Source organism: Neurospora tetraspora (genome assembly GCF_033439725.1).
Source record: "Neurospora tetraspora strain CBS 560.94 chromosome Unknown B0H65scaffold_5, whole genome shotgun sequence".
Classification (NCBI taxonomy): Eukaryota; Fungi; Ascomycota; class Sordariomycetes; order Sordariales; family Sordariaceae; genus Neurospora; species Neurospora tetraspora.
The window spans coordinates 562,181-579,041 of record NW_026944387.1 but is presented as its reverse complement, the minus strand read 5'-3'; the positions used below and the strand labels follow the sequence as shown (position 1 = coordinate 579,041).

The window sequence follows — 16,861 nt, the reverse complement described above, 5'->3', positions numbered from 1 at the left end:
GAATTGCTAGGTATATACGATTTAATATCCCTAATTAGTAGCCCGCCCGCTAATCAAACGGTCGGTTTTGAAGACCTAACGAGTACCCCTCTATTACCAAGACGTCCAAACACTTGGGACCAACCACAGCCTCAGTATTGCCTTTCTCACAACTTGCGCCATTCGCTAAAGTCACAGCTACCCCTCAATCACCCCTCTCAAAATCTCAAAATCTCAAAACCGCTGGCATCTAGATCTTTTGCCCTGCTTTAGCTTCCCGTGTTTTCATTTTTGTAAGCTGATACTAAGCCGCTCTCGGGTACGTGTCGCGGGGTGATTGAGAATGACTGGAGCTGGAGACAAGAGATGCGAGTGCGTTTCTGAGAAACGGTTCGCCTGAAGCTAATACAAAGATCAAACGGTTGGAAAAGGTCGAGAATAATCACCGTTATTCCCTTGTGTTTTCTGTTTCTCTTTGTTGTTCCAAATTCCGGTATTTTACCACAGCTCTTAGCAGTCTGCCTCGCCATCAGAGAAGGATAAATCTTTACGCGCAACCGTCTAACAGAGGTAAACGGGTCGATGAACCGAATCTATATGCATCTCTTTTACACTTCCCCTCCCATCATCCTGTCGTAAGACTACTGCAAATAATGAGAAAACACAAGAACGTTGTATTTCGCCCTGCTGGCTCCACTACCGGCACCCGTGGCTTTTTCCTCATGCTTGGTGGCTTGCATACACGACGCCTCCAGTCCAGTCCGGTGTACGGGTAGAGTGGTTGTGGTGGTGGTTAGGTGTCCTCCGTTTTTCACGACGCACCTACCTATGTATCGTTCGTCTGGGTAGGTACATGGTGAAAAACTCACGTCCATGATGATGAACACATTGAACCGTGCCGCTTACGAGAAACCTACCAAAGTCAGAACCGGGTGACACTCCCGCTCAGAGTCGAGATATCTATGTAACCATTATAGGATCTTTAAACAACATCTTGGCAACGTTTGCTGAATGACATTCGCTTAAAAACTTGGTCAACGTTCGCTTATGTACAACATCTTTTCCTGTGGAGCTTTCAAGATTCAGCCCGGAGATGCATGCGCGAGAGATACTACATACGTGGGGGATGCGATGAGTAGGTACATCACGGTCACGGTAACGGCCACGCCGCGCTTCCCTTCGGTCATCGCCGGATCGTTAGTGTCCGATGGTGGTTTGCAAAGTACGTCTATGTTTGGGTCCCCATAGGCTGGGGGGTCCGGTCCGGTCCGGTCCGATTGCCGGCCTCCAAGGCCCGTCGGTGATCGCCAGACCTGGTCGGTGGAGGTCGGTAATGGAGCTGGGGTTCCACGGGGTTGGGAGCCGTGAGGGCCGGTAGACGCCGGTGGAGGGGCCGGTGGAGGGGCGTGCCGGGGATGGGGTGTCTTCTCTATGTGTCCCGATACGTATTTCGATAGTACGTTGCTTGTAAGAGCCATGTAAAAGACGTTACGGTGGGAGGTAAATTGATAGATACATAGGTAAGGTACCGGCCTTGTATATTTATAATGATTCTATCAGCTTGTTCAAGGGGGTGGCAGTCGGGATCGTATACCCTAACCCTAGCTTGATAAGGTACTTCTCTCCAACATAATTGCCTTCTAACAGTTCCTTTCAGGCCCCCCCCCCCCCAACCCCCTTTTTAATATTCTGGTTTCCCCTTCATCAAACATATTTCTCATTGTAACTTCTGGGTGTATCCGGACACGGAATAACATAATTTTCAACGTGTTCTAGCCTTATGTACTAACACAATTACCGAGTGTCTGCCACTGTATGGAGATCTGAACCTTTTTCCATAAGCAACGAACGCTCAAAGGATGCGCATATCTTGACCTCCCATAGGATTAGTCTAAAGCATCATAAGTGATTGCTTCGTTCGCCTATCTTAATCCAGCAAGCAAAGCACCTCGCTCAAAGGGTTGACAGGTTTGCTACATCATCATCCTCTACCAGAGGCCACCCTATCACTCATCTAATCTAGTAGCTGGTAGAAGCTAAAAGAAGATATAGAAGAGATATTATATTACATTAATTTTAACCTTCTCCTCCGGAATTGAAGCACTCACTCCCTCCCAGCACAACAGATAGATACGGATGTCTACGGCCTGCTATGGCGAGAAAGCACCCGAGTTATCAAGGCTAGATCTTGCTGGCAACCATCTTCGTAATATTCACCGGGAGGAGAGCTGCGAAATTCTAACAAGACAAATATTCCCAACGCATGGCAACCTAGGCTGACATAGCTTGAGTCCTTCTCTGAACGTGAGAGCCGATAGAAGAACCCAGGACCGAATGCACAACAAGGTGACAGACGAAAACAGATGGCGATGGGAAATCGATTAAACCTGCGCCATCCTTCAATTAGGGAGCTGAGCAGAAAGAGCCCCGCCCCTGCGGCATCCGTCTGTCGAAAACAACAACAACAAGGCAAGCAACAGCGCTGGTCGCGAAGTTGATGTGAGACATGCTCCTCTACCTAGGTAGCTATCTCCAGCAGATGGGGTCTTTTTTTTTCAATCGTATTGTCTCTGGCGGCATGGCATATCCAAACATGTATTTCAATGCACCGACGTTTCTTGACTGCGAAGGAAACGATCAGCGATGTACTGTGTATATGTGACCGATGCCTTTGATCCAGCTTGTTAGGTCGCCAGGCCAAGTCGCTTGTTTACGCCGCCCCCTTTTCAGCTTTTTCTGTTACTAAATCCGAGACAACGCAAGCATTGCTTGCCAGGTCTTGGATGCTCAACCGATCAGCCTCGGTTATTGTGCCTCGCTAACACAGCTTACACAGGGGAAGAAATCTAGATCCCAGATCCCATCCTCCGGATCACCTAATCATGGAGGGCTCGCGATGGGCACATCGACGTCAGAGGTTGGGAACTTGGCCCAGTTCTGTTGCTTGTCTTGTCTTGTCTTTGTCTGACAACTTTGGCGGCTCTTTTTGTCTTGGTCCTTGGTTCTTGAATGTGTCGTCCTTGGATGTTAACAAAACTGCGGGGTAAATCCACGATCCATCCCCAATCACCCAGTCACCCGAGACAATCCCACTTTTTTGTATCCAAGGCTAGGATCATGGGAGAAACGAGGAGGCTCAAAAGTGTTCGGTTATCATGGTTTTTTCTTGTTGGACTGGCTCGGTTATTCGGTAGTAGTTTACGGTACGGTACGGTAGGAAGTTAGGTTCGATGGAAGTGTCGAGGATGGTTGGGCTTGGACTCGGGACGGTCATGATGATGGAGGGGCAGCCAGCGGCCGGGCGGATGCCACGGGACTGCTTTGATGTCGTCAATTGTCTTGAGCGGATCGAGATGGCATCCGAAAAGGGTTCTGTCCGTTGATTTTGACCTCGGATGAGGCAGGATTTTCAGCGCGGGAAGATAGGTGTAAGCTTTTGCATTGGTTCGGTGTTTGATGTGGTTGTTGTCAGGCGGGACGGGAAGTGGGAGGAGCTGGAGGTTGAAGTGAGGAGCGCCGAAGCTACAGAAAACTGTTTCGCTGGCACGGTTCAGGTACGCTGTAGAGGGAATTACTTGTGTAGCCTGGCGCGCAGGAATTCCACTGAACAAATGACATCAATCTCGATCCCAAATTCAATCAGGGGACCCAATTCCGCGCATCGTCGCCGATCCCTACCGCTGACCTGGGGAAGGATGCACATGGGTAACAGCGGAGCCTCCAACTACTTGCATCTACTTTCCCCATTTTTAGTTGATTTTCTGATTTTATCTGATTTTATTTTCTTCCATTATATCCAACTGATGTCAGAGGCCAGGGGATCCACTGGGCGTGCACGTGCCCAGCTGGACTGGGATATGCAGGATTTTTACCCAGATATCAGAGCTTCAAGTCTGCAGAGCCAGTCTTACACACATACACACAATCAAACCACATTGAACCCATATCGATTATTATCAGTAATATCACAACTGACTGGTCAACGTTCCCAGCAGCGTTTCCTGTCCCCACAACTAACAACCATTCCAGGTACCATGGCGCTGGACAGGCCCACCTCAGATGACCGGGCCAGTGACGTACTGTGCCCAAACCACCAAAACGGATTCCAGGTTCGTCCCAGCGACGACACCGAAATGAGCATCGGCCTCTACCAGGTCCCTTGTTCGGCGTTCTCTGGCTCCCGATCCGGATATCGTCCAAATTAGATGCGGTGGTCACCTGGATGGAATCTTTCCAAAACGTCTGTGGAAGTGCTTTGGTGAGACATCACCAGGAACATGCCCTCGGACAGGCCGTTGACATATCGCCTACCGGTGCTAGCTCCCCAATGCCTTGGGGTATTCGGCCCGTCGTTTAAACTCTAGCATGTCTAGCATTGGAAACTATGATTTCAGCCGACACCGTTCTCTGGTCTTCCCCGGATTTCCATTGTCTGCACTGACCTCCGGTTCATCGCACGTCTTCTTCAGGAACAATACTATAACGAACGAGTTAAACCCACGGACAAAGTGTTCACGGGGTTAGTGAGCATTGATCGTCAATGCGATTCTCCCCACATCAAAGTTTCAATGTTACACAACCGTCCCCGACAGCCTGGCATTGCGGGCCGGAGCCGCGTTTCCTTTCCCAACGTTTCCAATGTTTCCAATGTCTTTATTTTCTGGATCTGGGGTTTCTTTTGCCTTGGCACAAACTGCTTCTGTTCTGTTCTATTGGTGATACGTCTGTGTGTCTCACCGAAGTCACAGCGTACCAACACCAACTCCGGGGAAGCAACGGAAACAACGATAGTCCTCGGTACTAATGCATGGGAATAGCTTCACCTTGTTTTTGCCTGTTACCTGTACCACTGCAGCGGAAAATCAGCTCCATAATTGACGCCATTAAGCGCGCAAGGCGTGTCTGCGCTCTGCGGAGACGATTGGAGTTGAGGTTACACCAAGGAATTCGACATCGTCAATCTTGCAAGGTGAGGCTATTCCAACAGGTACTGCGTATCATCGAGAAAGTCTCGATCTTACGCTCGACGTCAGATTCCCATCATTGATACGTACTGTATGTGAGGCTGCCAATCATGGTTCTTTGGACTGACGATCTCTCCCTTTTTGGTTGAAGTTTTATGGCACCTGGGCTCCTGGAAACCGGAATGGAAGGCATGCACGTGCTTGATGAGATTGGGAGATCACTGCCGTCTTGTGGAAAGAGAGCCATAATAGGCATAACTTGCAGGTTCGTATATGTATCATGTATCTGCTGGGAACGGTGACAAGTAGTCGCCGGGTTCTAGAGAGGGTAATTGGGGGTGTTGATCGAATTTGAAGCAATTGTTATTTTCCCTTGGAACCGCTGATACAGTTTTCTATAGGTGACAAGTGACAATAGAACTGCAAGTAGGTAGGCATCCCAACAGTGTCCGGTAAGAAACAAACCCCATGTCATCTCTCCGTTTCTCTTGTTCGCTTTCCCATTTCATCCTCTACGCCCCAAAAGGAATGAGAGCAATATCACAACCTCCGAACCTCCGTGTCCCTGGCCGTTCGGGCCCCGGCCGGGGCAGCCGGGGCGGGGGTCGGCGTCAAACAAACCCCCACATTTCAGCCAGCGGGCATGAGCGCCCCAAACGGCCCCGGAAGCCAGGGGTTTCAGTTCCCCGGCTCCCCCGGAAATCTTGGCTTTGATGACCTGTCAGGGCATCCTAGCCCGGTTTTGGTGGTCAACTGACATCTTGTCAGGGGATGTGATAAATTAGGTACCTCTACGGATATTTGGGGACAAACATTGCCACGATGGACAAACGGTTGAGAACTTGAGATTTCGACGTGGAAGAAGCTCAATGTATTTTTCGACAAAGTATTGTTGGATATGAATACTCGTCAGAGTTTCAAAATCGGGCGCGTTGGCAAACGCGCCAAAGGAACGAGTCAGTGTTGAACACCACGGCACGACAGGATGAACGAAAACCAGGGGCACTGGGGAAAAGCAAAAACACCTCCCACGACAGCACAGGCAGGCTTGCAGCCAGTATCTGTCAACAGTTCAGCCTAATTGTTATTAACTTATTTCTTTTCTTCTTCTTTTCCATTTTCATTTCCATTTTCTTTTTTCTTTTTTTTTGCCTCTAATTCTTTCCTGGTCCTTTCCTCCTCTCCTCCAATCACAAAATTCACATGCCCTTTTGGCATTACATTCCCCGTTTTCCTTTCCTATTTTCCTTCAATTTCCCATCAATTTCTTCCCTGTTTATGCCATTTCGCCATTTTCCCACATCCCATGACCACCCTCAAGCCACCATTTCTGCCCCCCACCACACCACCACACCACCATTTCAATACCAAACCATACAAACCATACACAACACCACCCCCCTACCCAACATCCCCCACCTATGATTATTTATCCCTCCACCACCCCGATCAGTTGTAAACCACCCGCGGGTCACCCATGGACTATCCGTGAGCCGCGGCTACTGTGAGGCTCGTCACCCGTCCGTCACCTCATCACCCCCACACTATGCCCGAAACATGACCCTTCAGGCCCTTAAAGCCTCGAAATATTGAACAACTCAGCAATCCTGAGACACTGTGAGATCACACCCTTTGGGGATTCAACTGGGCGCACTGGCGCAAACATCCCATCGGCAGGCATAGGCAGGGTAGGCATGCAGGCAGTGAGCATCACGAGGACGACTGAAAAGGGACTGGAAGGGGACACACCGGTCTGGATTTACGGCCGCGTCTAGGTGTTTGCTGTTGTGCTATTGCCGCGCCTATTTCAAGTTCAACCACGGCTACGCGGTTAATGCCAACGTGGAAATAAATGCGTGAAGCAATGCGGAAGTAAACAAAGGCCATTGGACTGAATGGTCGTACCTTGCGTGCTGTAAGGGCCATGCGGTCTAACTTGTGGCTTCGGTCATTGCGTACATCGCATCATGTAGAAGCATACTTCTCGCTACCAGACCATTGGGAGATTCGCATATCGGTGATGCCTTACATGGATCGGACTTGGATTTTATATCGGGAATTGTGCCTACAAGACGTAAACGTAGAGAAGGCTTCTTTGGTAGCGAATGTCAATACCTACAATTCGATCAGCTCGGAGAGCATGATTTTGGAGTTAAACAGTAAGGTATTTTGATAACGCGTCATGACCAACGCCGTAAACATGCTATGCCATGCTAGTGATATGAACGCAACAACACCAGAGAAACCCCATACCATCCCCTATATCCTTGCGCTGCCTTTATTTGTTGACTTTGTTACCATCCTTCTTATTCCTATACTTCCTCCTATCACCCCTCCTCATCAAAACCTTATCCCTCGTCCCCTTCCCGCCCTCCCAAAACCCGCCCGTCCGCTTCCTCACCACGCTCCTCCCGCAAAACGCACAGTTCTCCACCCGATAATTCTGCTCCCGCGAGCACCACCCGCAAATCATCCTGTTCGCCCACTCATCCACATGATCTTCCGCTTGCTGATGACACTTGTCGCACGGATACACCTTATTACAGCAGCTGAACCTGAACCACCGGTACGACCGCTTGTAGTGCGCGCAGGCGCCCTTGTCGGGGAGCGGCTCGCCGGCGTGGAGACCTAACTTTTGGTCTCTGCGCTTGGGGCCCTGGGTGGGGGGTAAGGAAGAAGAAGAGGAGGTGCTGTAGGTGAGGAATTTGACGTCGGGGATTTTGAAGGTGAAGCGCGCGTGGCATTCCCTGCACACGTTGGTGGTTGTTTCGCCCCTCACCGAGACGAAGCCCGGGGAAGGGTAGGGCGTGGAACACCGGCCGCAGGTGGGGATGAAGGAGGAGGGGAGCATGTCGGCTATGGTGCAACCGGAGAGATCGATGAAGCCGGCGCGCGTGGAGTTGGCGTGGACGAGCTCGGCGCGGAAGCGGACGGTGAAGGAGGTGGCGCATTTTTTGCATGAGGCAAGCTTTTCGACGTCGGATTTGAGCGAGGTCATGTCGTTGAGGGTTTTGCACCGGTTGCATTTGACGGAGAGCGAGAGCAGGGGTACTTGGAGGAGCTCGATGCCGTGTAGCTCGATGGAGGGGAAGGAGATGGCGGTGCCGCGCTCGGCGGTGGCGGTGGGGAGGGTGGTGCCGGGTGTTAGGGCGGAGGTGTTGCCTTCACCGTCGACAAACTCGTAGTCGTCGTCGGAGTCGGTTTCGGATTCTGATTCGGAAGAGCCACCGGCGTTGACGAGCGTCCATTCCAGAGGTCTGGGAATGACATGTACATGTCCCCTTTCTCCAACTACCGCCGAAGCTACATGTTCTGCCTCCTTGGCCTCTTCATCCGCCGCCTTCTTCCTCCCCTCCTCCTCTTCTAGAGCAGCAGCAGCTTTCATCTCCTGCAACTTCTGCTGCGCCGCCTGCTTCGCCAAAGCATGTAAATTGGTCGCCAAATAATTCAAATGGCTCGTCAGACTCATCTGCTTCTGCTCCACCGCCTTCTGCGTAAACAGCTCCTCCACCGCCTCGGCCTCGTTGGCATCGACATCATTCAACAACACCCTCAACGGCTGCAGCGGGTACAGCAGCGGAATGACCAGCTGCACCGAATGCACACTCTGCAGACCCGGCGGCAAACTGCTCCTCCTCTTCGGATCCAGCGGCAACGTGTAAATCACCCCGTCGCTCGACTTGTGATAAAGCGGCAATCTGCTCATCCTGGCCTCCAGCTGGCGCACCTCCTGCGCTCTCCTGGCCTTGGCTTCGGCGATCTGATCTCTCGTGAAGACCTCCAGCGGGATATAGGGCCTCGGCTTCGGTTGCTCTACCGGCGGCTTTGGTACCTCCTTAATTACCTCCTTCCCAACCACCCCGCTCGGCTCACCCTCCAAGTGCCTTGAATCCTTAAACACAGTAATCTTAACCGTCTCCTTCTTCTCCTCCGCCAGAAACCCTTCCAGCCCACGATCTAACGCATTCATAACCGCCAACAACGTCGTTCCGCCCTTCAAGCCCTTCCCCTTCCTCTCCTCCACCAATCGATCCCACCCGCGCTCAATATTCACCGCAAACCCGCGCGGGATATCTTTATTCCTCACCAGCAGTCTCGCCGGCTGCTTGGGATACTCTTCGGGGATCCTCAGATCGCATTCCAGCTTCTCCAAATCGTACGGGAAATCCGGGTCCGAGGGTTTGAGGGAGAAGAGCAGGGAGGTCTCGCCTGTGCTGGAGTCGGTGGTCTCCTTGGGTGAGAAGCGCCGCTTGAGTTGGTCGATTTGGTACTCGCGCGGGGAGCGGAGCTGGCGCTCGGGGACGGGTTTGCTGGCGATGCGGGAAGGGGAGGGGGCTTGGACGGCTTGTTTGTCGCGGCGGGGTGGAGAGCCGCTGTCATCGGATTTGTTGCCGTCGGGTTTGGGACGGATGGGAATCATCTTCACTTCTGGGCAGGGATCCGAAGTTGAAGGTGTGTGTATGGTGAAGGCGAGAGAATGGTGAGGTTTGAGTGAGAGATTGTGATGCCGGCCCGTCTGCGCCTAGAAGATGGTGAAAGCACTGAAAAGTTGTGTGGCTGAGAAAGAAGGACTTGTGTCAATCGACAGTTTTATTACAATCGAGAAGGCGGGATGAGAATCAATGGCGGCCGGCGTTGGAAAGAGCTATGGGTGATTATGAATCATAATCAATCATGGACCAAATTGGATGAAGCTGAATGGAGATGCAATCGCCGCTGGAGACGCTCGGACCACTAGTGGCGAGAACTCTGTCCTTCCACGGCTTTCGCAGCGCGGAAGAGCTTTGGGGACATAAAAAACATGGAAGTTTCGAATGGAAATTGAATGTGAGTCCCTATCAGGTCTCGCGACGACTCAATACATTTTCCAGGAGTAGTAGAATGCTTTCTCTGTCAACAGTTGTGGTCAAGACTGATGACAGACTTCGACTTCCACGAAAGGTGGGGCAGCCTTGGCGCTTTTCACAAGCTCACCTTGAGCGCACAGACCACAGTTCACGGTGAACCCCTTTCTCTTCTCCTGCTAAGGTGAGGGCGATGTGTTCTGTTTGTTTACATCCAACGGGTAAGAACTGCTCAACGGACTCCCGGTATTGAAATCATTTGATCGCCCAGAGATTATATCTAAACTACCGTGAAACACCAAAACACCGTTCTATCAATTCCCGGTCGCCCACGTGGGCGGCCGCGTCACATCCATTTACCCGCTTTCCCATACAAGGCTTGCTTGCGCAGGCCGACTCGCGCCCATGGGTAAGTTGACGCCGAGAAACCCCTGTAGGCCTTGCTCGTTGAAGCTCGATACTCGCAACTTCTCGGTCCCGACATCTCCCTCTGCGCCAAGACAACAGCAGTGGTGTTGCAAAAGGCCCGAATGTACGATAACGCGTCGGGTTAATGGACCTAGGAATCCCGCAAAGAGGCCAGTAGCAAAGGATCATGGCTATCAAAGACGATTAGATTGTTCATATTCACGACATTCGTCCATCAGGTACAGCCGAGTATACTTACCCGCACGTCTTCAACGCGTGTTTGACCAACAGAAAGCACTTAGCACTTGCAAGGGCCGAATGAACTGGCAGACGATCCGAAATATGACAAGCTGCAATTTCATAAACACAACATGACGAATGACCTCCAGCTGATCTGAGTGCGCAATCATGTACAACGAACGTCTCAACCCAGAGTGAGCGATACTCACGAGTAAGAAGCACCGTGATGTGGGCACGATATCCCACCGAGCATATCGGTCAAGCTTCACCAAGCACAACCCGCACCGGGGCAAAAAGCTTGTTTACCCCGGGAATCACGCACTCGTATCTCAACATTATCACAATGTGAGAAGGGCGTCTTGGGGGATCGCACGGCATGCGCCACGCAGAAGACCTAGGCCTGGCGCTCGAATCGGATCTCCATGGCGTTTCCGTAAAGGCTTGAGATGTGTAAGTGACGGCATCTGCGTGGCGTATCCAACTTGCAGCGCGGATGTTGGTAAGATGACGGCGCAGTGTGTACCAATCGAACGCCACGAGGCTACTGGTCACAGGTACTGACTATGTCGCAACCCGAGTCTGCGGACTGCGGGCATGTTGGATGGAGAAAGTGGAAAAGGGAAAGAACGGTCGATCGAATGGGCCGTTCCCCTCGGCCGGCTTATTGGGGCCCAACCACGGGGGCCGGCGCATGTGGTCTGTCGGATGACTCGCCAGTTGTCCAGTTGTCCGCTATCGTCACTTTTGACGTTTCCGTAAGTGTGTCTCTGCATACTGGGAAGCCAAGGCAGACAACTTGGGGCGGGAACAAGTGTAGGCTGTCACTATCCTGCCTTGGACGTTGCCAGATCAGAGAGTCACGATGCGCTTAGCCCGGCGGTAATTGGGCGCGGGGAGGGAAATGCGGGGAGGGAAATGCGGCGCGGGTGAGCGGTGACGGGGTATGATTGACGGAGATTCATTCGACGTGGAGTGATTCTTGGATTTGCGCAATCGCATCGGCTCTTCAACGCCGTCGGTTCGGGAGAGCAGCTCGTAGGCCAGAGTGTAGGAGGTATCGGTCAGCCTCCGCCGTAATGGGCTGTTTGGAAGCACCTGCTGGATCTGGGGTTAAAGTCCGGGTCGCTTGATTCTGTGGTAGATGGCGCTATGCGGGAGGGGACGCGAAGGACTCACCGGTGATGGAAATTGATGAGTTGGCAATCATGACCTCGGCGGTTTCATGGCCAGATGACCACCATTTCAAGCATTTGAATCGGTTGCGTGCCAGGCTGGAAGGCAATGAGGGTTGTAGCAATGGGTGGGTATTGGTACTGGGCAGCCCCTCCTCTACACACCATCATCTCTGTCGTGAAGGTGGGATGGTCGCGCTAGATAAGCTGCCCTGGCTGCCAAAGGAGGGACGGGACGGTGGGATAAACGGGACGGCGAAGCGAGGCCATGTGATTGCGAGATTATCCAGGATTGGATGATATTTGGTACGAAGGTGACATTTTCTTGTCGTGTTGACACGGCAAGTTTGAGAAAGAAAGAAAAGGAGGAAATGGGTTTTGGTTTTCTCGCGGAATATCGAAATATGGCCGTCCAATGGCAATTAAACGGCCAAAGGCGCATCTGCCTGGTCGAGGAAGGAACGTTCTCAGATGAGGTGTCGAGGAGGAGGAAGGAGGAAGGAGGAAGGAGGAAGGAGGAAGGAGGAAGGAGGAAGGAGGAAGGAGGAAGGAGGAAGGAGGAAGGAGGAAGGAGGAAGGAGGAAGGAGGAAGGAGGAAGGAGGAAGGAGGAAGGAGGAAGGAGGAAGACGCACGCCCCTCCAATTCACCGCAGACTTCTTTCCGCGCTTGAAGGCATTCCACTTGTACTCTTTCTCTCTGTCACAATTTCCATTAGGCTGCGTTTGTTCTCGTACGGTTTTCGTACAGCGCTTAGAATAACTCAACTTACTCAACCAACTCGACTTAACTCAACCCAACTAAACTCAATTCGAGACCCCCAAGGCGAGTTACAACTCAACTTGGGACAGCCAGTGAATTGGCCACCTTTTTGAGTATGAAAAAGGTCGTATGAGGCTCTTTGTACGAAAATCGTACCAGAACAAACGCAGTCTTACAGTCGACCGCAAACGACAGATCATGAAGGACAACATCGCTTCCTTAACACGTTTCACTCAACCGCGTTTCAGGCAGCACATCATAAATCCGCAATCGACAAGTCGAGTTTCATTCGGCATCGACGAATTGCTCACATCAAGATCCAACCTGGGGCTGCACGGCGCTGCATTGCATTGCAGATGATTTTCTTCGGCCTGGCAGTGCGTCAGGAACTCACAAACTGATGCTACACCAAGTGGTCGCCTCGCGAGATCGAGAGGTTCATAATAAATGCCCGACCGTTTTCATCTCTCCTCAAATGGCACCGTTATGGTTACTTGCGAGGTACGATGGTTTTCGAGAAAAAGAATAATAAATATTCAATCCAGTCTTTCCTCGTTTAATTCCACCTTCTCGTACCACCCCTCGACCCATCACTTCCCCTGACCATAAATCTCGTGGACATCCCCCATTTTACCAGCCGCCCGTCATCCACACCCTCTTCCACTCTCTCAACTCCACCCAACGGCGGAGAGATCAAAACAACTGAAATCCCCATCCACACCACTTCTGCATTTTCTGGGTCGGAACATGAAAGCTTCTTTCCAGAAGACCAAGGCGGCCTTCTAAACAGGTCTCATACGGACCCTATTTGTCTCACTCACCTCAAGATCCAGCCTCTCCCCGACGTCCACATCACCCAGTCTTGACTCAGATGCCATCCATTAGCACTTGGACCCCTTGTGTCTTATCTCACACGCGTCTGGCGCCTCAAAAGCTTCGCGGGAACAAGGAACGAGACTATCTGACGGATAGGAACTGTGACCTCATCGTACCATATCCTCGGGAGCGAAGTCCGGCACGTGAGGACAAAGTGATGCCATCGGCCTCGCTACTGGACCCAATGTCTGCTGTTCTAGACTCGAACGACGTCAACGTAGCCTCGTGAGAGGTTTCGCTAACGGAAGCGAGTGGCTTTGCTATGCGTTATTGTAGATCGCAAGAGGTCAAGCGGTCCCTCGCAGTCTCATACTTCCATCCCCTGCACCCGCCGCTTTCATTATATGCCTCTGTACTTCATCGCTCTCAGACGGATCAAGATCTATGCTATCTATCTGCCTTGAGGCTTTCTTCATCTCATCTCATACCACACCTCCTACATACCAGTTAAGGAACCTCGGAAGGACCAAGCTATTAGACTACACATTCCCTCCAATGAAGACTGCTCAACCTTCATAGCAATCGAGTCACTGCTCCTCGAACAGGGACGTGATGCCAAAGGCCCAAAGGTAGGGTGTAGAAGAAACGAGCATTGATTTGTGACCCTTCTCTTAGGAAGTGAAGGGCCCGACAGCTACTATCTTGATTCGGACAGCTAAGGTACCCATGACTGTGTTGCAGGCCCAGATCAATGATAACCCGAGCCACTCCAACACCACATGCCCGACGTCCCGTACCGAGAACTCCGGGGGTCTGCGGCGCCAATATCGGGCCTCCGTAGTGGCATGCTTCCTAGACCTGACTCAAGCTATTCCCATAACATTTCCTATCACCTTGCTCGCGTAAAGTACCTTGGGCAGATATAGGAGTAAATTGCATTTAATGGCAAGCAAGAAACTCAACTCGGATCCATTTAGAAGAGCTAAACACTCACGCAGCACTACAAGCACAACAGCCATTCAGGATCCCAAATCTCCGATCTTAGCACAACTATCTCTAGAGAAACAACGAAAGAATAACTTCAAACTTCATTGCGTTCTCGGGGTACGCTATCGGGTCTCTTCATTATGCGGGTTGAGAAGCAACATAAAACCATCCAAACCATAGCAAACTCCATCCATAACACAAAGTCCAAACGTGCAACTAACTTCATACCGACACTGCCTCCATCATGCGAGCTTGAAAATGATCTACAACGTGACTATCACCCCTTACCTACCTTACTTACCTCTACCTCTGTCTACACAAACATCATCGCCTTCCAACTGTTAGCACCAAATCTTACGTCCCAAGCATCAACTCCTTCACAGGGCTTCGAAACTGCGCGAGTCAGTAATACGCCACGCCAGACTCCCGAAGATACCTTTACCCAAGGAGACTGACCATCAACAAGATCCAAAACCCTGCTTCTGTCTGGTACAATCACTGTTTCTAATCAATGGAAAGGTTAACCACGCAACCCGCATTCACAATTGCACGGTCAAGTCTCAAATGTATAGAAACGCTGTCATCGTCTTGGAGAAAGCCTAATCTACTAATCTACCACATTACACTAATACCTTTCCTCTTGAATAGAGCATTAAACTGGTCCAGCTCTCTTTCCCTCAGGGCCACATCTCTGTTCAAGGTTTCTCTACCTAATGAGGCCATGAAAATGGAGGTTGAGGAGGACTTGGAGCAAGACAACTCTCGAGAGGCTGGCTTCTCCCATCCTTCTTCCACTCATGGTGGACTCTGGCTTGCGAGCCAGACCCGCCTTCATAACATCGTCTACTAGCGTTGTCAAACCGAATAACCTCCTCCCTCTCCCTCCTAACCTCCTCCTCCCACCTCCTCATCTCCTCCCTTTGTCTTTGTCTACCCATCTCCTCCTGCTCCCTCCACACCCCCTCCGCATACGCCCTCACCATCGCCGCCAACCTAGGGTGGTCAATATTTACCAAATCCCACAACTTCCACTCTGCGTCCACTTCCGCTTCTTCCCGGTGCACGTATTCTTCTTTCGTCCCTCCTCCTCCTCTTAACTTTTATCGTTTTCGGGCTCAGGACTCAGCATTCGCTTCCCCGAAGGCGCGAGTCTTGCCCCTAAGATGAGGGAGATGTATTAGCGACACATAATTACTTTGGAGCCTATACAGGCAGACCAGTAGGGGTGTAATCTTGAGGTAAAACCAAGGGTGGGGAGATGGAAGGGAGGGAATTGTTGTAGATTGTTAGTACTTACTCATCTTGACGATTACCGTCGTTGGCCTATGGCATGGAGGAAGAGTAGGAAGCTCAAGAGGCTTCTCGTTTGCCCCCTTGTGGGCTCAGTTTCTTAGCGTGCAGGTCCTGCCTGTCCTTGATCAATTCTTTTTCTTTGTCTCCGCTCTGTTCCTGGGCTTTGTTCTCGTTTTCGTTTGAGACCGTTTGAGTCCCGGCCACTGGTAGACGATTCCATCGTAGGCTTCTCCACCATCCTCCGTTTCTCCTCTTCCGAGCCTATGATCTCGACGATCACGTATGGAGGTCTCAGACCCGAGCAGACAGTGGAGGGTATCCTTATACAGCCGTCTGGAAGGACCCTCTAAGCGATATCCTCGCCTCATGTTGCTTTCCATTTCCCAAATCCGGTCAAGTAGCCCAGCAGACTCACCACCAGCAGGCAGGCTTACATACCTCCATCCTCCTCCTCCTGCATGTCCCACACGTCCCACACCGGGGGCATGGGGGAGAAAGCGAACAAGAATGATGAGAATGACGGGGAGAAGAAGAACCGGGGGCAGAAACAGGGGAAGGAGAATGAGAACGGGTGGGGGATCGGGTCGAAGAAGGGGTTGGCGCGTTACTTCTGCGCAGCCGCTCCGCCCTGTCCTCCTCATCCTCCCGCAGCAGCAGCTGCTGCTCCGTTCCCATCGGTATCTGGGACCACGAGTGGAACAACTCCAATACATCCTCCTTCGTCTACCGGATCATCGGTGGGTCTCTTTCTCTTCCGGCTGGTCTCTTTCTTGGGGGCTTTGGGAAGCTTGGGGGCTTGGGTGCCTTGCGTGCCTTGGGTGTCTTCTTCGCCTCGTCGTTCGCATCCCTCTCTGCTAACCACGCGGCAATCTCTGCGTCCTCTACCCCATTTCCATAGCGCGCCATACAGGCCGCGCACATGCCTCCCCTGGGGTGGGCAGCCATCGCTTCCCGGAAAAAGTGGCGCTCAGGTTGTTGCCATGCCTGTGCATTAAAGGGTACCGGCGCACGCCACGCGTCCCACTGGTTTACGTAGGCCGGTGGGAGGTGGAAGGATTGGACGTAGACTCTGTCGCGGAAATCCAGCATGGCTTCGTAGAGGAGAAGCTCGAACTCGCCCTCTAAGCCATCCCATCGGTATCTGTGACCACGAGTGCTGAAGGATGGGACGAATTGCTGAAAAAGCTAGCATTAGGCCACCAGCCTTGGATGGTCCTCATTCACAAGCCGCCAAAGCGTCCACTCCGCGTCCCGTAACTCTTTCCGTTCGTCCCAAGTCAAGTGGGCCACGAACCGCCAAAGCGTCCACTCCGCGTCTCGTAACTCTTTCCGTTCGTCCCAAGTCAAGTGGGCTACGAGCCACTGGCGGTCGTCCTCCGATATGGAATAGTACCGGGA

At 51.8% G+C, this 16,861-nt stretch overlaps 1 protein-coding gene across 1 annotated transcript; it reads right to left on the bottom strand.

The window, feature by feature from the left end:
* Positions 1-6,990: 6,990 nt before the first annotated feature.
* Positions 6,991-9,502, bottom strand: B0H65DRAFT_217623 (uncharacterized protein). Its single transcript, XM_062822009.1, has one exon. The coding sequence runs from the start codon at positions 9,361-9,363 to the stop codon at positions 7,222-7,224; it is 2,142 nt and encodes a 713-aa protein (XP_062680179.1). The 5' UTR covers positions 9,364-9,502; the 3' UTR covers positions 6,991-7,221.
* Between the last annotated feature and the right edge of the window lie 7,359 nt (positions 9,503-16,861).

What these genes read in the sequence shown, in the direction of transcription:
- B0H65DRAFT_217623 (XM_062822009.1), bottom strand. Translation starts at nt 9,363, where the DNA reads ATGATTCCCATCCGTCCCAAACCCGACGGCAACAAATCCGATGACAGC.